The sequence below is a fragment of the Xenopus laevis genome, chromosome 8S (assembly GCF_017654675.1).
Source record: "Xenopus laevis strain J_2021 chromosome 8S, Xenopus_laevis_v10.1, whole genome shotgun sequence".
Classification (NCBI taxonomy): Eukaryota; Metazoa; Chordata; class Amphibia; order Anura; family Pipidae; genus Xenopus; species Xenopus laevis.
This window is the reverse complement of record NC_054386.1, coordinates 84,411,748-84,435,984: the sequence shown is the minus strand read 5'-3', so window position 1 is coordinate 84,435,984 and position 24,237 is coordinate 84,411,748. Positions and strand designations below refer to the sequence as shown.

The 24,237-nt window shown below is 37.2% G+C and overlaps 1 protein-coding gene across 3 annotated transcripts in view; it reads right to left on the bottom strand.

Annotated features, from left to right (window-relative positions):
• prx.S (periaxin S homeolog) overlaps nucleotides 1–23,315 on the bottom strand; it is a 30,192-nt gene extending 6,877 nt beyond the window's left edge. Inside the window, exons 1-6 of one of the 3 annotated variants that reach the window (XM_018233309.2) lie at nucleotides 16,487–16,800; nucleotides 7,784–7,839; nucleotides 5,455–5,556; nucleotides 4,858–4,971; nucleotides 2,917–3,076; nucleotides 1,114–1,307 (exon numbers count right to left, since the gene is read on the bottom strand). In XM_018233309.2, the coding sequence (XP_018088798.1) occupies nucleotides 1,114–1,307; nucleotides 2,917–3,076; nucleotides 4,858–4,971; nucleotides 5,455–5,556; nucleotides 7,784–7,839; nucleotides 16,487–16,502 (642 nt within the window). In that variant the 5' untranslated portion in view covers nucleotides 16,503–16,800. Of the gene's footprint in view, nucleotides 1–1,113; nucleotides 1,308–2,916; nucleotides 3,077–4,857; nucleotides 4,972–5,454; nucleotides 5,557–7,783; nucleotides 7,840–16,486; nucleotides 16,801–23,179 lie in introns of those variants that run through there. The other 2 variants (XM_041575306.1, XM_041575305.1) reach the window with 2 other exon arrangements.
• Between the last annotated feature and the right edge of the window lie 922 nt (nucleotides 23,316–24,237).

Sequence of the window (24,237 nt, the reverse complement as noted above, 5' to 3'; positions counted from 1 at the left end):
GAATCAAAGATTGCCTGTGTGTGCATTTGTCTGTCTACGTAGCTAATTGCTCTGTCGCATCATGAATAAAGGGAATATATAACAGATTTATAAACAAATGTTGTATTCTATTTGCTTGAAAATATATCATTAGTAGATAATAATAATAATATTCTGTCTTATATTCCTCTGATAAGTATGTCATCTCCGATTCACAATGACAAAGTAAAACACGTAGAATGTAATGTTTTAACTAAAGCATGTATACTGGGGTATACATTTTTTTTAAACTTTAGACTCATCTCTTTTGTTTTTGCAGAGACAATATATAAAAAATGCACTAATTTATCTTTGAAGATAAAATATACCATATATATATATATATATATATATATATATAGACAATTACAAGAGTCCTCAGCACTCAAACCATTGTCAATATATTTAAGACATTGAGACATTTTGTGCATACTGCTACTGAAAAATGCCTTACCCTTTAAACAAAACAGGGATTGTTTGTCCATATATTGCAATATATTTAAGCTGGCCAACTACGTCAAACTCATCCCATATCTGGCCAGTCCTACGCTCAATTTTCATCGGATTCATTAAGAATTCTATTGCTTAATTATACATTTTACAAAGGGACTAAGTTTTACCTGCAACTTACTTGCTGCTTTCAAAGTAAAACTCCCAAAATTGGCTGCCCTTTTATTAGACACCAGTGGGATCACCTGAATATAGTTGGATATATATATATATATATATATATATATATATATATATATATATATATATATATATATATATATATATATATATATAATAAGATGGAATTACTTTTGACTTCTACTTTCTTTGAATGGGTTCCTTGGTTGCCTGTATGGTAAATACAGCCCTGGAATGCTCTACATATCGTTTTCTGTGCCAAATACAAATCCAAGAAAAGGACTGATGTTGGCTACAATTTGAGAGGTAGAAATGTAGCTTATTAGCAGGGCCACTGACTACCTAGTCCTAGATAAATGTAGAGCGTCCCACTTCAGCTGAGGAGAAAAACATTTTCTAACTCCTCTAAAAGAATCACAATCATGATTTAAGAGTCTACTAGCTGGGAAAGATTCCTCTGCATACCATTTTGGGCATCTTGGTCTTTGGACCCTTGACTTCTACACTTCCGGATGTAGGCGACACTGTGAAACCTGAGGACTGTACAGCCCGTTTAAGGCAAAATGAGACTTTGTAAGGTTCCACGCACTGAAGTATTTTTAAAGCATCTTCATATTTGACATTTTCAAAGAAGACATGGGCACTTAGGAGCTGGTCTCCTGCAAATTAAGAGAAAAGATGTCTAAAAGGTTGATACGCCATGTAAAAATGATTGAACATTCCTATCGGTAGAAGACTGCCATGCTTTAATTTGAATTCCATATACTGAGATAATAACTAATTACTACTAATTATTGAGAGTATTTTTAAAGAGTAACATTTGTTTTAAAAAATGCTTGGATAGAAATGTTTTTTTATCAATTTAATGAATTTCAGTGAAATGTAACTACTTTGGCCTATTTCACTGCATCTACTTTATATTAGGGATGCACCAAATCCACTATTTTGGATTCGGCCGAACCCCCAAATCCTTCATGAAAGATTCGGCCGAATACCGAACCGAATCCAAACCCTAATTTGCATATGCAAATTAGGGGTGGGAAGGGGGAAAATGTTTTACTTCCTTGTTTTCTGACAAAAAGTTATGTGATTTCCCTCCCCGTCCCTAATTTGCATATGCAAATTAAGGTTCGGATTCAGTTCTGCCTGGCAGAAGGATTCGGCCGAATCCGAATCCTGCTGAAAGAGGCAGAATCCTGGCAAAATCCCGAACCGAATCCTGGATTCAGTGCATCCCTACTTTATATATAACTCCAATTTGTCATAACTACACCTCTAGCTTTTAACATTGAAATCTGTTTTTTTTTTTAAAGTGCCAACAGATTTTTTTATATATATTTCATTCTGAAATTTGCTGTGGGGCTATACATTATTATCCCAGGTGCCCTTAGCCATGTGATTTGTGCTCTGATAAACTTCAGTCACGTAGATGTTTGTCTTAACACCATTATAGCAATTTAAAAAATGGTTCAATAATAAAATTGTAAATGGTAAAATGAACTATTGGCAATTTAGTAATAAAAACGACACCATAAAAAACACCATTATCACAATTAAAAAACTTGGTTCAATAATAAAATTGTAAATGGTAAAATGGACTATTGGTAATTTAGTAATAAAAACGACACCATATAAATCATGCCAAAATGACCTATATATCAGATTCTGTACTAATATAATCTAACACAATCTTTGCCAAAATCCAGACACTTATGTCCTCCTTGCCATTTGAGATCTGGTGCTGCTCCCACTCGTCCTTTTTGGCATATGTTTTAACTTATTAACCCTGGAGAGTGCAAGGTTCGCTACAGATCAAATTATATCAAATATAAAGACTGTTTCACCTCTTACACAGATCCTGTACTGTTCTGGGGTTCATGGTTAGTGTAATATTCACTGGGAGTGCTTGGCCAATTCACCCCACCCCAGGAATATGACTTTCCCTTGAAGTGTCTTGATGAACAAGGAGTGATAATATCCCTAGAGGGCACATTATAAAAAAAGACGGAGATAAACTGGGGTGGGGTATTATTGGTACTTTGTATTGGTTAGTTAAAAAGAAGGCCATGCTGTGTATAAAATAATATACCAGTGCACTGTTCTTGTTGATTGCATGATGTTAGATTTCTTATTTTATTTGGCAGTCATGTTTTTAAGAGCAACCTACTATAATTTATGAATCCCCATTTTACAGTACCCACAGTGCACTGCATGCAGACATGGCAGCACATTTCAGCATACTACACAGCATAAATGATTTACTGTTACCTTTTAAAAGAGGCAAAGTTTTAGCAGCAGGTGAATCCTTGACAACATCTCTGATGATTACTCCCTCTTTGCCATCTCCAGAAATGAGGATACCACTCATGCCAGCTTTAGCTTCTGTTTCTACAATAACCTCTACCATCTCAGAGGCTTGCAGCTTCTCCTGTTAACAGAAAAGACTGTCAGTTCCTTAACTGCGGAATTGGAATTTACCTCCTTCTCATTTCTTCTACTCATCTTCTCATTTGGACAGCACAGTGGTTCAGTGGTTAGCACTGGTGCATTGCAGTACTGGTGTTCAAGGTTCAATTCAAATCAGAGCAAATCTTGCATGTTCTCTCTGAGTGGGTTCCTCTTGTTTCCTCCCACTCTTGACAAACATACAGGTAAATTAACTGGCTTCTGATAAAGCTGACCATAATGTAAATATGATAAAGACTGCAAGCAGTGAATGATGTATAATCACTGTAAAGTGCTGTTGAATATGTGTTGATGTAATATGATATATAAATAAATAATAACACACAATCATCCCCCTGCCTTGGTGCATTTCTAAGGCATAAAAAATTCATATGCTATCTGAAACATCCACAATTTGTAAAGTGAAAATATTTATATTGACATCTTCGAAATAGAAGACCAAAAAAGCAAAAAGCTAGGGGCCAGAATAAAGGAGAATAGGATAAAAGTAATTAGGACTAATTTATGACCACATGTGTAAACCACAATATTTGGATAGAAATCACTATGATCATGATGCAGCCTAATTCCCAGAGTTCCAGAGTAATTGCAGGCGTGTGCTTCAAGGTGCACTCAATGCACCAATAGGATTCAAATTCATGCTCATTTTAGCAAATCACAACGATCTGGAGCACATTTATCTGATTGCATTTTGTGTGTTAATCACATGACTGCCAACCCATGGCTAGCATATTGTTACATCCCAGTGCATAACCTTACATTTGTCAACACTGAATCTGATCTGCCACTTCCTGGATGGAATGAATTATTAATAAAAATGCTATATGCCCTCCCCAAGTCATTAATCAACAAATGAAATAAAGGTGGACCCAATACAGAACCCTGTGGCACCACACTAAGAACCCTTCTCTAAGCAGAGAAAGAACACTGAGACAATCCCCTGCTGTACATGATCCTTTAGTCAGATTTGTACCATTTACAAACAACCTTTCTAAGAATAACAAACTTTAGTTTAGAAACGAGTTATTCATATGCTATACTTAGGCACTTGTGAAAATGATCAGATCTACAGCAACCTCAATGTACAAGTTCCTACTTTTCCTAAGCATCATAAAAAGCAATTTCATTTGTTTGACATTATCTTTCACTTCAGCCATGCTGATTACTGCTTTTTTAATTTCCAAGATCAAAGTTCAAATATCAAATGTCAAATCAAGAAGCCTCCACTCTAACTTATATGTAAAAGCTTTGCTCTTCATTCCTAATAACTTCCTTATAATGAGTTACTTAACACTTTGTAATATTTTCATGTTAATTCTGTATTGTATTTTTTTCAGTTTAATCCCTAATGCCACAATCTATTTCTATTGGGGTTTTAATCTTGTTTGACACACATACATACCCCTGCCCCTTCTCCTTTTCCCCTATCCTTCTGATTAGCCTCCTATATTTAAAAATATGTTTAAGAACCAGAAATTTGGCACTAAAAGTTTCAGGAGCTGCCTGGTGCAAAGTTTAACATGCCTCATGGCAGGAGCGGCCCTGAGCTTGTGGCACAGGGAATATATCTGAGATAATTTCCCTAGAAGTTCTCACCTTCAGCCTCTCACATAGTATCATCTAAAAATAATTCATGGAGACAGCCTCCCTTCCTTGTAACTTTGTACAATGTGTACCAAGACCACCAGGTCTTCCCAAGCCAATTTAAAGCATTTTATGAGCAAGCAACAGAACGATAGTTACCTCTGAAATCCTGATTGGGGTTTCCATTTTAGCTGGTTCCTGCTCCACTGAGGCTTTCTGTACCTTTAGAAGCAGAACTTTCTTAAGCTCTGCGTGCAACTTTTCCTTTTGAGCCTAAAATTTAATTAGATATTTTAGCTCCACTGCATGGACTCCCAAGCACCCTGTGCAAGAAAATACTTTAGAGTTGAATTTGACTTTCCCCTTGCTGCAACCTATGAGTGAGGTGGCTGGCCTGTTGCCTAGGGCACCCATTCGGCTTGGCCCGCCCCTGCGTGCAAGTTGAGGGATGGGAGGGGGGATGCCTAAATGCCTCCCCCTTCTGATCATGATGAAGATAGGTAGCACTGTATTCATGACACCTGCAGCAATTTATTCATGTAGGGGGGCAGGCTGCAAAATGCAAAATCGCATATAACAATGGCAGATTGTACCCTTTTTTCAGTATTTCCTCACTGCCTTCCTGCTTTAAATAAACCTTACTGATTCACAGAATACAGAGCAATAAGAGGATTCCTAGCATGCTGGCTCACTTTTCAGGAAAACATCACCTTCCCCTCCTACCACTGAGACAGAGGAAACATTTTCCATTCTTACTGCTTGTTCTATGTCTTTATTTTCCTCCTGGGACAAGTGGGGTCGGCCTGCAGGAGGAGACCTTTGCTTCTGGTGGCTGAATTTCTCTCTTACTTTTCCTGGCTGTAAAGAAAGAAAACATATAATGATGTACAGTGTAGGTCATGAAAATACAATGCTGTGAGATTAAACATTTTTAAAAAAAAACTTTTTTAATTGTATTTATGGAATGTGCCGAGAAATCTTGTCCAGGAGTGATCCAGTTAGAGATATTCTGGGGAATGTAACGGAAAAATATATTCGCAATGAGAAACGTTATGCCTCTGTGCGAACAAATTTGCCTTAGTGTGAATTTAATATAGCTTTTGCGAACCCGGAAAGTGTTTAGCGATTACTTCCGTCAAATTTTATAGTTTGCACCAGTGAATTTAATAAAACTTCTTACTGAAAAAGTTGTTACGTTTGCTCCAAAAGATTATGACACCTTCAAACACTTCTTAAAAGTGGGCAATGTGCAATTAAAATTCGTAATGTAATAACAGTTTAAGGAAGAGTATTACATTGCGAAATTAGACTTTTTATTCTTATTTGTGCTAATTGTTTTGCTCCTTGCGACTTTTATTACATTCCCCCAATTATGTCTTGAGGCAGTGAAGCTCATTTATCAACTCATGGGAAACTTGTGCCTGGACAGGAGGAATAGCAACAAATCCCTGTTTTTTCTTCAGCCAGTCGCAATTAAATCAAAAATGTAATTGGCTGCCATGAATTACTGTCCAAGTGCAGTTTTGCCCAGTGTTGACAGCTGTGTAAAGCTAACTGCTAGATTTCCATGGCAAAGTTGACTTGCGCTGATTCTATCATACTATTCTAGGCATTACTTGTGAAGAGAAGCCCACCAGCTAAACTACCATATAGACACTATTTATATGATGATAAGGGTCACCTGTTGGCCTGGTCTTCTGACTATTTAGGTCAACATTGTTGCAATTAATTCCCTCTTTTTCATCCTTAAACTTGACTAGAAAAGTTGAATTACATTAAAAAAATAGTCCATATCTTATTAATTGAAAGAAAGATAAAATATAACAAGGCTAGCATTTTTAGAAAAGATGTCAACCCTAGAGAACATGGATTGAGGGGTCTAGATCAGGACTGGCGGCCCGCGGGCCCGACCCCCCCTTCTGTGGCCCCCCACATGCTGTGTCTGTTTACCATATGTAAACTTTAAAAGGTATCACTACAGAGATAAACTGGCTCCTGCATTGTTTAAACCTCAAATTTAGACTGTAATCCCCTGTATTGTTCACACCTGTGATCCCCCTGTATTGTTCACACTTGTAACACCTCTATTGTTTATATCCTAAAGCCTGTACTGTTCACACCTGAGACCCAGACTGAAACTGCCCACATTGTTCACCTGTTCACACCTTATTCAAAATGCTAATGGGGCACCAGCACTGTGTCACTGTATGTAGTACATATTAGACTGATAGTTTCCCTGTCTCCTGCTCTACTCTGATTTCCCTCCCTGTGTTTGCCATTCTCTGCTTTCTCAGTGCTGCTTGTGTGTGCCATTCTCTGCTTGCCCAGTGCTACTTGTGTGTGCCATTCTCTGCTTGCCCAGTGCTACTTGTGTGTGCCATTCTCTGCTTGCCCAGTGCTACTTGTGTGTGCCATTCTCTGCTTACTCAGTGCTGCTTGTGTGTGCCATTCTCTGTTTACTCAATGCTACTTGTGTGTGCCATTCTCTGCTTGCCCAGCGCTACTTGTGTGTGCCATTCTCTGTTTACTAAGTGCTACTTGTGTGTGCCATTCTCTGCTTGCCCAGTGCTACTTGTGTGTGCCATTCTCTGCTTACCCTACACTACCTATGGAATGTAAGCCTGTTAGGGGTTTGTTCTTGGGGTTATTAGCATTTGGAAATTGTTGTTAAGGGCCCCTAAGGTGTTTAGTCATGTTTTGGGGGGTTGTTGTATTATCCACAGGGGAGGATGAGGCATATGGATTTAAGGTTTTATCATGACTTAAATTTTTCCCATAAGAGTGATGAGGGATTTCCCTGCAGTGAGCACAAACCATTTGGTTTTTTGGTGTGCTACCACCATTAATGTGGATATGATCTTAAAAGTTCTTGTGGTAACATGAGTGTGGTTTCAGTGGGTGTGGTTTAAAAGGGGGAGTGACCAACACTGACTTCCATTATCGGCCCTCCACCACATAGGCCAGTAAATTTTGGCCATCGGTACCACAGAAGTTGGACAGCACTGGTCTAGATCATTCCACAGCATCCTGCTTTTGCATTTATGATATTAATATGAATAATCTGCCCAGTCATATTCTTACTTACAGAGGTCTCCCACTCTTTACTTGAAACATGGATTTTAGCTGATTTTTCCTCTGCTCCTATGAAAACACAAGTGAATTTAAACATTAAGAGATTAAATATTAAAGTAAAAGGTAAAATTCCCCAATAACTGAAATAAGGAAACATTTAGGAGCTGCTAGTATTCATGGACACATACAGGTCTGTCCATGTCAACTCTAATATATTTTTATACAGGTATAGGACCTGTTATCCAGAATGCTCATCATTTGGGGTTTTCCAGATAACAGATCTTTCTGTAATTTGGATCTTTATACCTTAAGTCTACTAGAAAATCACTTAAATTCGACCTGTCACCCAGACACAAAAATCTGTATAATAAAAGTCCTTTTCAAATTAAACATGAAATACAATTTCTATTTTTTTTAAAGCATTCATAGCTGTTGGAAGCTCATTTAAAAATCTCAGCTGTCAATCAAATATTGTCTGCCCCTCCTCTATGCCCTGGGCATAGAGGCGGGGCAGACAATTACTTTCACTTTCCATTCAGCACTTCCTAGATGTCCCTGCTCTCCACATATTCCCCCGTTCTCTTCACCATTTAATTGTGTAGCCAGGGCATGGGGATGGACATCAGGTCCCCCACTGTGGTGCACAAACAAGATTCTGAGATGATGCATGACTTGTCTTAATAACAGTGTGCACAAGCTTGCTATTATTTTGAAATCCCAGACTGAAGGAAGAAATATTCAAATAATTTATATAGTGTAATTAAAGTTCATTTTGCTTGACTAATGTGATAAAATAGGATTTTGAATATTTTTTTTGGGTGACGGGTCCCCTTTAAAGGAACAGTATCAGTAAAACAGTAATGTAAAGTAAAGTGTATTAAATTAAATCAAATATAAGGCACTGTTGGCCTGCACTGGTAAAATTGGTTTGTTTGCTTCAGCAACTTTACTATAATATAAATAAACAAGCTGCTGGGTAGCCATGGGGGCAGCCATTTAAAGCTGAAAAATGAGAAAAAACACAGGTTACACAGCTGATAACAGATAAGCAATGTAGTATATAATGAGATTATACATATCTTATCTGTTATCTACAATTTGTATTTTGCTTGAATGGCTGCCCCCATGGCTACACATCAGCTTGTTTATATAAACTATAGTAGTACTTATCTGTTATCTACTGTGTATCCTGTGCTTGAATGGCTGCCCCCATGGCTACACAGCAGCTTGTTTATATAAACTATAATAGTCTTTCTATAGCAAATTTTCCAGTGCAGGGCAACACTACATTATGTATTCATTACTTAAAAACAGTTTCATTTTTGTTGTTGTTACTGTGCTTTTAAGTGCCAAATAAACCCAATAGGATTGCCCTGCTTCCAATAAGGATTAATTATATCTTAGTTGGGATCCAGTACAAGGTACTGTTTTATTATTACAGAGAAAAAGGAAATCATTTTAAAAAATGAATTATTTGGATAAAATGGAGTCTATGGGTCCATTCGGTAATTTGGAGCTTTCTGGATATTGGGTTTCTGGATAACAGATCCTATACATGTAATTACTTTTCAAGTGATACCATATATCCTGCAGTGCTACACAACGCATTGGGGAAAATAAAAATGGTCTGGCAAGCACTTTCCCAAACACTACCTTTTTTAATTCTGGCAGGAACGCCATTACGAATTATAGGGCATCATACTGCTTAGTTAAAGGATCAGTAACACCAAAAAAAAGGTTTGAAAGTAATTAACACACAGATGCCTATTTATCAAAAGTCTAATTTTAGTGGTTTTAGAGGTCTTTCCAACCACGACTCAACCACACATTTTAGAGATTAAATAAGCCCCATCATGTAGGGTTGCACTGGTAAAAGTTCTATGTTAGCTTTAGAAATGCTGTTATTCAGAATGTGCTATGTGACCTATGCCATTAAGCCCCCATGGCTGCACAGCAGCTTATTTATATAAACTATATTAGTGTTTGTGAAGCAAACGCAGAACTTGTACCAGTGCAGGGCAACAGTACATAATATTTTAACCTATTTTATATTTTAATTACTTTAATAATTACTTTTTTGGTGTTACTGTTCCTTTAACAGCACCTGCTTCCTCAGGGGCAATGGAACCGCCCATGCAACTCCTGGTTGTCTCTTTTTCCTTTAAATATGTCTGTTTAATGTAAGTTAGCCTATACTTAAGAGGGTTATTTATCAAGGTTCGAATTTATCTCAGTATTTCTAAGTGAAAAATCTCAGCAACTCAGATTGGCCGAATGGACATTATTTATGAAGAAAAAAGCCAGAAAAAATCGAGCAAACTTTGGAGCTTTCCCTGAAAACTCTGAATTGTTCATGGTTTCTGCGTAGTTTTCAGAGTTTTTTTTGCACAGAAACCACAAACTCATCGGATATCGGTACGGACATCAGCGCAGACACTGGGACCTTCCCCGTTGACTTATACAGGACCTCGAGAGCTTTTAGATGCTGGGGTTTTGGATTCTGAGTTTTTAGACCATCAAACCTTAATAAATCACGAAAAATTCGTAGGTTTTTTTTTTCCTTCAAAATTTTTTGAGGTTCGGATATTCGGACCTTGATAAATAACCCCCTAACTGTCCTTGGTGACACAAAGCGCATAAGGCTGTTGCTTTTAATCACTTGCAAAATAATGCTCACCTATACTTGGTTATAAAAAAAAGCCAAAGAAAAAAGCCCTTTCTCCTTTTGTAGTTTATGAATCTGCCCTTCTAGTCCATATGAGCCCCCTGAAAGGACATCTTTATTTCTTAATCCTGCACCTACTGTACTTCAAGATGGCCTTCTTGTAATTAGGAACTTTCTGAATATAAGGTTTCTGGATAAGAGTGATAAAGAGACTTTATTTTGCTTTACAATATTTACCTTTTTTAACTCTTTTTGTTTGCTGTTTCTTCAGGATAACCAAATTACAGAAAGATCAGTTATCCGGAAAACCCCAGGTCCCGAGCATTCTGGATAACAGATCCCATACCTGTATTTGCTATCAGTGATATGATACACTATACAAACATATATAGTATTTGTATCATATGTGATATGATACACATTCTCTTCAAATATAGTATTCAGAGCAAGCTCACCGAATTTCTTTGTTGGCTTCTTCCACAGGTATTCTGTGTGTAATACCCAATAGTTCAATGCATTCAGTAGTTGTGGAACAAATCCAGGGCAGCAACTTGTCTGCAAAGTTCTTTATTGGGATAATGAGTTACACAACATGTTTCGGGCCCACGCCCTTTATCAAGTGTCCACGCCCTTTATCACATTCTCTTCAACTTGCATTACAAAGAATTACAAAGAATTTCCTTTTAAGATACCTTTTATGAATATACAGATATGGTATCCGTTTTCACGGAAACGCTTTATCAACAAAGATCCAAATTACAGAAAGGTCATCTCCCAAAAACTCCAAACAATCCAGTTTTTAACAATTATTACCTTTTTCTCTGTAATAATAAAACAGTACCTTGTACTTGATCCAAACTGAGATATAATTAATCTCTATTGGTAGCAGAACCAGCCTATTGGGTTTACATGATTTTCTAGTAGACTTAAGGTATAAAGATCCAAATAGCAGAAAGATCCATTATCCGGAAAGCCCCAGGTCCTGAGCATTCTGGATAATTGGTCCCATACCTGTACTATATTTCAAATAAATAACATTGACAGCAAGATGTACAGTCATATCACTGCTCAGTACCTTCAGTACAACATTTAAAAGCCCAAAGTGCATATCGACCACCTATGCCAGCTTGGTTATAAAAGATGCTAAAGAAATAACATTATTTGCTGGCTAATAATGGGCATGTTGGATACAAATCCATGATGGATATATTGGATGCTGCCTGCCTGATACTAAAACCAAGAGAACAGAAATTGCAAGGCTCAGTTCATATTCAAAGCTCAGAATTAGTGATGGATGAATTTATTCGGCAGACATGGATTTCTGGCGAATTTCCGCCACCTGTGAATTGACTTTAATTCATTTGGACAAAAAAGTCACACCATTGACTTTTTTTCTCAGCTTTGCAAATTTTTTCAGAGTTTTGATAATTTTTCGGCGATGCGAAATGGGACAGATTCACCCATCACTACTCGGATACATAGATGACTGAGCCAACACACTACATCATGGCTCAACATATACAGTGTGTATATATATATATATATATATATATATATATATATATATATAAATAGGAACTTTGTAATAACTTGTTAATAAAAAATTATCTAATTTTTAAGTCCTGAGAACGCGGACCTTCTTTACTGAATATATATATATATATATATATAAATATATGTGATAGGGAGCTACTTTTGTTAGCACAGCACAAATGTACTTGATACGGTACAGAGATACCGTTACATTCTCTTTGCACATTATGTATAAAATTCTTGGATTGTTCCCATTCCCATAGAGTGACATTGTAGCAGATGGGTTACTATGGCTTTAAAGGAATTGTTCAGTGTAAAAATAAAAACTGGTTAAATAGATAGGCTGTGCAAAATAAAACATGTTTCTAATATAGTTAGTTAGCCAAAAATGTAATATATAAAGGCTGGAGTGATTTGATGTCTAACAAGTCAGTCAGGACACTACTTCTTGCTTTTCAGCTCTCTTGGTTTACACTGACTGGTTACCGTGGCTACCAGGCAGTAACCAATCAGAGACTTGAGGGGGGCCACATGGGTCATTTCTGTTGCTTTTGAATCTGAGCTGAATGCTGAGGATCAATTACAAACTCATTGAACAGAAATGTACCATGTGGCCCCCCTTCAAGTCGCTGACTAACTCAGAGTTATAGAGCTGAAAAGCAGGAAGTTGGATTCTGGCTGTTATGTCAGACATCCAGTCACTCCAGCCTTTATACATTACATTTTTGGCTAACTAACTATATTAGAAACATTTTCTATTTTGCACAGACTATCTATTTATACAGTTTTTATTTTCACACTGAACTATTCCTTTAATATTAAAAAAGTTTTTTTTTTTGGAAACCTAAGGACAGCTTTTTCCTCCGCCAGAGACACAAGCCTGGCTATTTCTGGATGACAAAGCTAGAAGGCTAAGGACATATGGGTGGGATATACAGACAGCTGCCCCTCTCACTCCCATCTGAGGATGAAGTTCATGTAGGGATGGGCTCTGATATTACATGAGACAGAAATCTAAAACACTTTGCACTTAGAAAAAGAATCTGTTATTGCTTGTACAGGCTAGAAATGCATAACAAGCTGTCTTATCCTAGGGATTACATGCCAATCCATGTTGATGCTCTGTCTGTACTAGGGTTTTATAGTTTGTTTTGCAACAGTATTAAAGCCAGTAAAATACACAGTACTCAATACTCAATACATGGTTATAAAGTCAGAAGATAATAAATCTACTAAGGGGACTGAATTTATTAACAATTGAATTGCTATATTTCCATGAATCTCTAAAATGTGTGTTTTTTCTATATTTCTTAAAAGCTCTAAAAATGCAAGATTTAAAAACCACAAAAACCTCTAATACAAAAATTCGCCAGGTAAACGTTGTCCAGTTCCTATAGAAGTCAATGGAAGCATGTGCTGATCGTATTGGACCATTTTAATCAGGTTTTCTGTTTTTTTTTTTTATCTAGGAATTGTCTGAAAAACTCAAATTTTAGAGGTTTAGACCATTTTAATCAGGAATTCAGATTTTTTTTATCTAGGATTGTCTGAAAAACTCAATTTTTAGCGGTTTTAGTATTTTTTTGCGCTTTGTTTAGTTTTATTTTTATTTCTGCTTTTTACATTCGGATTTTTGAATCAACTTCGTGACATTTGTGGTTTTAGAGTTTGTGAATTTAGTCGTGGTTTCAAAAAACTCTAAAACCACATGTTAAAAAAAAAACCACATGTTAATTGTTAGAATCTAAATCACCAGCGGGATGGCACTCGGATCGCTTTGGCTTTCTGTAGTCACCCGAAGTTTCCTTGTGAGGCAACTTCAGGTGACTTTGGAAAACGTGCCATCCCGCCGGTGATTTACATTCTAGCCAGCGGGAAGGCAGTCTGGGGAGATTAGTCGCCCGAAGAAGAAGCGATTTGTCGCTGGGTGACTAATCTCAGGAAATAGCAGCGTGTGTCTCTGCCCTAACGTAAATATTGGGTTGGTGCTTCATAGTGTTTTCCTCAGCAGCAAAAGTGCCTAGCACTGCCCCTGAGCTAACTGCTATTTAGTATTTGCAATTGGGTTGACAGCTTTTTTGCCCAGTAACTGTTAGCCAATCAATATTTTATGTTTGCCTACCCAATTTATGAGTATGTCAACTCTAAAAGCAAATGCAATGGACATAAAAGAATTATTCACCCTTTACCTAAGCAAGTGCTCCAAACACAAAATCGAAATTAGAGCTAAAATAACCCTATGAAATTGTTTTGGAATCCTCAAAACGCATACAATTAATCCCATTTATCTACACATAAACAATGTTTAAACCTTGGCTGGTTTAGAATAGAGTTTCATGAGTTTACAAACTGCTGCCAAGGCTCTGTATCAAAGAAAAGATAGAGAGGCAATTTGAATATAAGATTTCTGGAGTCTGCAAGCTATGGGTGCCCATTCCAGCTGCCCACGCCTGGCACAGTTCAGCCCACAATCAGTCATTACATAAAAGGTCAGAGCTTCATAAATGGAATTCTCAGTCTTATAAGGGACAATCGGCAGCCATCCCTGGACCCCCTCAGAAAGCATTTCAGGCATACCAAACAAAAGTTTCCATACAATGCATCCCTTAATGTAGAGCAGAAAGTCATGCTGTTAAAACTTGTGCTCTTGGGCAGCACAGGCAGAACTGGTATTAAACAATAGCCTCTTATTTGTTTATGGATAATAACGTTAAAAAATGCTGCTATATACTGCTATTATCATATGCTTTTCTTCACTAACTGTACATGAAAAAAAAACGACCAAAAATCTAGAAACATATTCCTTTACGGTACCAAGTATTAATAAATTCCTTGCGATTTAGCCTTAAAGGGGAAGTAAAGTCTAAAATACTGAACTGAACATAAACATGAACTTACTGCACCACAAGCCTAATCAAACAAATAATTTATGCTTTCAAAGTTGGCCACAGGGGTCACCATCTTGTAATTTTGTTAAACATCATTGCAAGACCAAGACTGTGCACATGCTCAGTGTGGTCTGGGCTGCATCATAAAGTATCAAAACAGCACAAGTCAAATAATATCTGCCAGAAGCCGATACAGCAAGATTAATTAAGATTGATTAATAATCAGAATAGGCAGACAGTACTGGCTCCTGTGTTGTCATGTAATCTAATGTGGATTTTATAGTTTTTATATTGTTTAATATAAACTTTCTCCAACTCTGCAGAACCAATGGCTGCAGCAATATAATCCTCCAAATAGTCAGTTTATCTGTTTAAATCTGGCTCCATGATCTTTGTCCCTGCAGCTGGAGTTGGAAACAGTAAAGGGAATATACAGTAAAATATAAAATAAAATCCAATACAAATCTCTACACAGTCGCCGACTGCTCTACAGGGAAACAAACAAAGCTGCTTGAGTTCTGAATGACTGGGAAGTAAGGCAAAGGCTTCCCCTGCTGTTCATAAGTATGATTGTTTCCCTACAGAGCGGTTAGGGACCATCTGACAATTCCTATCCACAGCAGTAAATGAAGGGAGAATTTCACTGCATACAGTCAGGTTTCTTATATAAACGGAACACATTTTTTAATTAAAGAATATTGGAGATTTGTTTGTTTTTCATTGAAGTAAAAATGGGATTTTATTTGTTTGCCTTTACATGCCCTTTAACAACAATTCAACCTTCTACTAACCATCAATTTCCTTCGATTTTTCTTCTAGAAACATGAACCTACCTTTCAAAGTCAAACTGTTAATTCTAGCTCTAATTTTCACGAAGACGATTCACATATTGTTTCATATATTGAACATTTAACTTTGGACGTACAGTAACATTTCAGTATTATATACTAAACTGATTTACTTTTATTCTGGCATGATTGCTACATCTACTGTTATTGATGTTATTGTTATTGATATTGCCGTTGATAATATTTATCAATTGTATTCTTATCTATAGTGATGGGCGAATTTATTCGGCAGGTGCGAATTCGCGGCGAATTTGCGCGATTCGCCGCCAGCAAATAAATTCGCGAAACTCCCGCGAAAATTCGCGGAAAAAAATTCGCCGGCGTCAAAATTTTTTTTCGAAAAACGGACGCCGGCGTCAAAAACGGGCGCCGGCGTCGGAAAAACGGTCGCCGGCGTCAAAAACGAGACGCCGGCGCCGTTTCGCGAATTTTTCGCCGTTTCGCGAATTTCACGCGAAATTCGCGAATTTTTCGGCGAAGCGAAACAGCGCAAATTCGCCCATCACTACTTATCTATGAATAAAATTTAAAAAAAAAATATATATAAGAACCGAATGTATATCAGAAAGGCTTTGGGCACTAACATAGCAGTTAGAAAGAACATGACACTGTATTTCAGGAGCTCGGAGAAGTAGCCTGACTCTGAACTCTATTGACTGACCATTTTCTGCCTTGTTTTTATGCACAGTCCCCAGAAGGAAAAGGCAAAAAAGCAATAGAGTGTATAGAAAATATGGAATTCATTACACAATGAAAAACACCAGCAAGGCATGCTAACTCACCTTTCCAGAAAGGCATTTTGAAAGACACAACACCTCTCTTTGTAATAACACCTTAGTGTGCCTTAAAGCCGACAGACCAGTGATCCAAAGGATAACATCCTATTCAAGCCTTATTTCTTTATAATCACTCGTCTCCCGCATTCTGTTTCCAGCCAGAATAATCCCAACATATGGGTTTTATAAAGAAAATATACAGACTAAAATGCAAGTGGAATATGATGTCTGAATCATAATCACGGTAAAACAGATTTGCCGACAATACTTCAGATATCGATGCACTGTAAATCCCACAGGCTGTGTGAATGTGAAGGCATCCCTCTCGTGTCTACACTGGGAGACTGGGTAATAAAGTCTATTTCTGGAGATTTCTATTCCTTTAACCTCTACTTGTTACATACAGTGCACACTGGGGGTTTCCCTAACAGGTGGCAGTCACTAAGAATGGGCACTGGATATGTCACTACGGGGCAGATTTATCAAGGGTCGAATTTCGAAGTTAAAAATACTTCGAAATTCGACCATCAAATTGGAATACTTCGACTTCAAATACGTTTTTTTCATCAAATTTGGGTATCCTGCGGTCGAAGTAAAAACATTTGATCGAACGCTTAAATCCTTCAGTGATCGATCGAATGATTTTACTTCGACTTCCAAAAACATAGAAAAATGCTCTAGAAGGTCCCCATAGGCTAACATAGCACTTTGGCGGGTTTAATTTGGCGAAGTATTGAAATCAATTTTTTTTTAAAGAGACAGTACTTCGATTATCGAATGTTCGAATATTTGAACTATTTTACTTTGAATCGAATTCGAAGTCGTAGTATCCTATTCAATGGTCAAAGTATCCAAAAAATTACTTTGAATTTTGATTTTTTGTACTTCGAAAATTCCCTCAAATTCACTTCGACCCTTGATAAATCTGCCCCCGACGTCTAGACCATATGCTGTAACCCATAATAGCTGCCAAAACATTGCAGGCAAATTATACCGTGAATTAAGTACCCCCTATTGTAAAACATAAGGATATTATAAGTCACGGAGGAGTTCCATGACCATATATATTTTCCAACAAGGGGTAGTTTATTTATTATAATACACACGTTTTATGTGACAAAAATGACATCCCTACTCACTGTTTATAACTGATGACATCACTAGTCTCCTTTTATAAGGATATAATTTACAAGATAATCATGGCTTTTTTGTATTATATATGTATATAATAATATATATGAGTGTATATAATTTGTGTGCATTTAATGTTAATGCTAAGGATTCCCTTAAATAAGCATAAAAAGGAAGCTATACAATGTGAGGTTAGTTAGATTATTATGTATTCAGACATCATAGCAGTGCTAATTAACCCCTGTACTGGGTAGGAGCATGGGATATGCATGTTTGATTTTATATGTTATTGATAGATCTATCCTAAGCAACTTTTGAGTTAATATTCTGCTTTGTTTTTTATTTCAAATTATTAGCCCTCTTATTCTACATCATTTACACCCTGCAAATTAATACAGATAGACTGTGGTGTTTCAGTTTTATCTTTACATGTTTTTTTTATCATTGTTAATCTTTCTACTTAGGCTCTCTTTTACCATGTCAAGAACTTTGGGGTATTGCATGAAACCCAGTGCACATCAAAAAGTCATTGGGACTTCTCCCATTGAGTTTTATGCAACCTCAACAGGTCTGAGATGATGAGATGATGAGCATTTTCAGAGTCTGACTTTTCCATCCTCAGGGTTTAATAAATTCGAAAAAATTTGTGATTTTTAAAAAGTCAGATTTTATAAAAAAAATCACAATTTCTTTGTGAATTTTGCATTCACAGTTTTGTAAATAACCCCTGTAATCTCACATTTTGATTATTCTGCCCCTGATTGTGTCTGTCTCTGGCGACCATATACAGTATTATAAAACTCAGTCTATATATATGTATTTAGGCATAATTTTGATAAGGCTCTGAAGTTTCAGTATATCATCCTTCCTAAAGCTAATGGAGAGGTGGGTCAGTTCTCAAGACAGGCAATCTTCTTGATTTCCTTGTCATTACTAGTGATGTGAGGGTCTTCTAAAAATGTAATTGTGTCTATGCAGGAGACTGAATACGGCCTCAGTTGGAGCACCGAAACGTTGAGCAAGAATAAACCTTCACTTGGTTTTTGACACAAAGTCCTTGGAGTGCGGTTTGTTTGTTTTCTGCTATACTAATGTGTTGACCGGCACCCAGGCATTTGAGGACAGTTTAGAGTGCACCAGTTGTATGGGATTTATATATATATATATATATATATATATATATATATATATATATATATATATATATATATACCAATATTTCACAGACCAGCACTCCCTTTGATATAAGACAAACAATCTTTTATTGCATCTTTCTCCAACGTTTCGGTCCCTTTTGGGAACTTTTTCAAGGATGATACCTTGAAAAAGGTCCCAAAAGGGACCGAAACGTTGGAGAAAGATGCAATAAAAGATTGTTTGTCTTATATCAAAGGGAGTGCTGGTCTGTGAAATATTGGTGTATGCAAGATTTACCGTGCACCCCTGCCCTTATCAAGATTGATCTTGGAGTGCGGATACTCGTTTGGAAGATAGATATATATATATATATATATCTATATATATATATATATATATATATATATATATATATATATATATATATATATATATATTACACAAAAGCAAAAGTTAGCACGCACTCCGGATATTTTTTTCTCCAATAATTTATATCCGGAATGCATGCTACCTTTTTGCTTTTGTGAATGTTCCAACCACAGCACAGCACCCGACAACATTTAACATCGAGATAGCATGTGCGGACAGTGGAGGTGTGTATATATATATATATATATATATATATATATATATATATATATATATATATATATATATACACATGGGGTAGTTTCATGGAATTTGCCCACTTCTAGTAACCTGCTGTAGGTTGCTAGAAAAGTAGGAATCTTTAGATTGCATTACCGCATAAATGATCCAGCATATACTGTAGGAGAAATGTGGAGATTTTGTGATGGTTTGTCAACCCTTCCTTTTTCTTAAATCATTAAGATTATATAGTAGAAAGGCCGCTGACGTAAATTACTTAGTAAGTTTCTCAGTTTCTTAGAAACTATTTTAAGTACCAAAAGGAATCCATCCACTAAATATTTGTAAGATTACGTCACAATAAAGGAAGGGACCTTTCCTGCCACGGAGTGAACTCCCTAGGTCCTCAGACACTTGGGCGTCCTTTTCCCTCCTCACTGGGACCCAGGTTCAGTCTTCAGAATGCAGGCACTGGGCCAACCCTGCAGGCTCTAATAATGGCCTCTGCATCCTATTTTCATTTATTTCCAGATAAGCTGCAGGATGTGAATATCCTTCCAGGGCTGTTCATCCCATAACTTCAGCAAATCAGTGATATACCAAGGGGTCAAATATACTCTGTGAATCATTGGCCTTACTCATCCAATAAGCAAAGTGTCTTGCAAGGGCCTTGCATGAAAACTAATAGTTTATATAATTATAATAATGTCTATCTGTCAATGGGTATACTGCCATACAGTAAATAGCTGGGATGTCATTATTAAAGGGATACTGTCATGGGAAAAAAACATTTTCCAAAATGAATCAGTTAATAGTGCTGCTCCAGCAGAATTCTGCACCGAAATCCATTTCTCAAAAGAGCAAACAGATTTTTTTTATATTCAATTTTGAAATCTGACATGGGGCTAGACATATTGTCAATTTCCCAGCAGCCCCAAGTCATGTGACTTGTGCTCTGATAAACTTCAATCACTCTTTACTGCTGTACTGCAAGTTGGAGTGATATCACCCCCTCCCTCCCCCCCAGCAGCCAAAGAACAATGGGAAGGTAACCAGATAACAGCTCCCTAACACAAGATAACAGCTGCCTGGTAGATCTAAGAACAACACTCAATAGTAAAAACCCATGTCCCACTGAGACACATTCAGTTACATTGAGAAGGAAAAACAGCAGCCTGCCAGAAAGCATTTTTCTCCTAAAGTGCAGGCACAAGTCACATGACCAGGGGCAGCTGGGAAATTGACAAAATGTCTAGCCCCATGTCAGATTTCAAAATTGAATATAAAAAAATCTGTTTACTCTTTTGAGAAATGGATTTCAGTGCAGAATTCTGCTGGAGCAGCACTATTAACTGATTCATTTTGAAAAAAAAAAATTTCCTATGACAGTATCCCTTTAATACAAAATTGCAGTTGTAGGACAAACTAAATGCTCTGTATTTATCCCTGGAAAACTTTTCACATTTTCAAATGATAGAACATCATCTAGTATTACAGTAGCCTTTGCAAAAAGTGCTCCTGGTCTGAGATATTTTAGTAACAATTTAGGTCTTATTTTGAGTCTTTTACTGAATGAATTACTGAGAACATTACAGAAAAGCCTTTTGTATCTTAGAAGGAACTTTAATGTATGTGATTGACACAAGACTAGTTAGCCTCCCTCTGGACTTTAACACATTTGTGTCTGGGGCTTCGTTTTAGGGTTTTTTTTATGACCCAAGGAGGTAAAAATGAGTGCTGCTTTTTGGAAACCCACAAAAATGTGCTGCTCCGTTAAAAAATGTAAAAAAAAAAAAGATAATCAGTCTAGGTGCGAATGGTGTAATTTCTGGCATTTCTGGATTCACTAGGTGCTTCACTGGGTGGGAGCAACACAGAAAGGCAGTGGTTCTGGAATTTCCAATTTCAGGCCCTCCTAGGATGTCCAACCTTTAGTCAGAGCCCCTATTAGTTTATAACTTTTAAAAAGAATGCATATGTTTTCACCCAAAATCTCATTTTCCTAAGTTGGGCTTTTAGGTGTATCTAGGTGAGCAAATAGGCATTGTCCCTGATTCTTGCTATAAATGACTTTTAGTCTATGCCACTCTACTGTCAGGGGCCAATAGGCTCCCAGCAGGGAAAGTCCGGACCAAGGAGGAAGCTTCTGGTAAAAGTCCACGTTTGCGGTAACAGACAAGGGATCAGGAATAAGTGTAGTCAAATCCAGGCAGTATTCAATAGGCAGGCAGATAAATAGCAAAGTCAAGGTACAGGCAGGGTCAAAAGAGCCGGGGGGGGGGGCGATCGGTGGCCCACCTGCCAGCCCAGTCCGACCCTGGCTGCTGTTTTGTTTTAATAAAGCCTAGAGCTGTCAGATTCTGGACACATCTTCCTACCTCAAAATTGATTCCCACAGACATTCCAAAATATGTCTATAAGTGGTATAACGAGATATTACTGGGCCCCACAGCAAATTATTTTTCAAGCCCCCAAAATGTATAGAAGTTTGTTTTACCAATATTTATTGAACTTGTATATGAATTAGGGCCTCATGAGGCCCCTATACCTACTGGGCCCCCCTGCAGCAGCAGGGTCTTTTACACCCCTGATGTCTATGTCAGTTAAAGTAATAATGAGATGCTTGAATTTAAAGTATCCAGAAAGCTAGTTCGATAACAAATACCATACATAACAAAACAATCACGGACTGATCAAAAATATTAAACCAGTACCTGTAATCCAATAGTGAAACATATCAAGCAAAATTCGTTTTGTTATACAATCAGTAAAATGAAAACTCATGTTAAAATATTGACTTTTTTTGCATACACAGTTGGGCCAAGCCAGGAATCGGCTTCACCTGCGCATGGGTAAGTCGGCATTGAGACTCGAAGACAATATGAAGCCGAGATTAAAAAACAATTTATTTGAATTCCAGCATGGAAAAGTGTCTGCATCTTTTCTACCTCCATATCATATGTTTTGGGGGCAAGGATTAATGTTCAGTAATTAGAGCTGGGCAGTACCGACACAGGTTTCAGGTAATAAATACATGTGTCAACCTGTCAATCATTTACTTGACTGTTGATAAATGTATCATTCATGGGAAGACTATTGAAATATCCTCCATATTTAATAAATCAATTAAAGGCATATTTAATAAATCTGTTTTACTTGTTTAAATCATGCTGTATGACGTCTGTCAAGTAACTTCTTTCAAGTTTGCAGATAGATATGGAATGCTCACCATATGGGTATCCCTACATTTCTAACTTATCTGTCCTGGAGAGCTTACAATTTAAAGGCAAACAGGAGTGTACCGTTACGAAGAACAGCAAGTCTGCAGTATAGGGTGTAAATATTTGGCTGCCTGTATGATTCTGAGAAAATAGCTAGAGGGCTGCACAGTGGACTTTTGTGATGTATATACTTAAAATGTATAGGAAATGATACACAATATTATATGCCATTTGCATTTAATATGTTGTTCAATCAATAGGTCCTTCTAATGCTATGGGGCCGTGTTAATACTTTCTGCCATACCCTTAATTCAGTCCTGTCCATTGGCTCCGGTAATCAGCTGCTACTGAAAGTCTAACAGGGATTTAAACCCCAGCTTTGGCTCTTGGGCATTGGAGAACAGAGAAGTTCTGGATAACAGTGTTACAATGCACTAGTTATACCTATCCACACCATTCCTGTCTATATACTATTCACACACAACCATTTTACTTATATATGTTTTTCAATCTGGGCAGTCAGTACAGAAATATGTCTGATTCCCATAACTACAGTCATTACTTATCTATTTTGACAGAAAATGAGAGAAGCTGAGATATGTCCAGAAGTGTAATCACTTACCAGGGTCTTAGACGTCAGTCTTTATATTCCCCTGACAGCAAACTGGGGTCTCTCTCCTTTGCCTTCCCCACCCGATTCACTTCTGGAGCTGCTTCCAGCCAGTGTCTGAGCTGTCACAGGGAGCCTGACATTCAGTACTAAGGGGAGAGGCTAGTGAGCTGGGCACAACATGTCAAAAACTCCCCAAAACACTAAAGCAGCTTAATGATTGGACAACTGCTGGTGACATCAGGGGGAGCATTCAATCCTCTGCAAATTACATGACATAGAGAATGTCCTGCAGTGAAAAATCAGCGTGAGCCTCACAAAGTATCAAACAATAAATAAACACAGCTGTATGAAATCACTAAAAACTAACTGAAGAACTGATGCCAACTGGAAATGGAAATGTTCTGCGTTAAACAATGAATTGTATAATATACAGCCAGCATTCTGTATTCTAGAGGGTTGAAGATAAATGTCCTGCATCACACAAACTATCCCACAGTAAGGATCCAGCATTCTGTATGCTACAGCTTCAACATAAATGTCCTGCATCACAAAAATATCCTAGACAGCATTATGTGTTCTACAGGTTGAACCTACATGTTACTTCTCTATCCTAATGCTCTTTAATTAATCTGCATATGATATGGTTGACCTCTGCCCCCTGAAGCAAATTCTGGATTCACTTGGTATCTGTAATCAGGCTGCATTCTTGCTCTTCTTACCTTTTTGTTTTTTACTGTTTCTTATGCTTAAAAAAACCTCATCATTAGTTCCAATTAATTGCAGCAAGTTTCTGTACTTGGTTCATTGTTATTCGTTCCTATACTCTCTGGGGCAGATTTACTAAAGGGCGAAGTGGCAGTTGCTAGCGAAAATTCTCCAGAAATCCAATCCACAGGAAAATCGCCAATTTACTATCAGACGTAGTCCTAAAAATGCTGCAGTTTTTTTCATATTTTAAAGTGGGATAGTGTTTAAAAGTTGTAACTGTTAAACACAGTTTTAATATTTTTTTAACCATTTGAGAGGCATGTCAAATTTGTTTTAGGGTGGGCTCATGTCATATATAT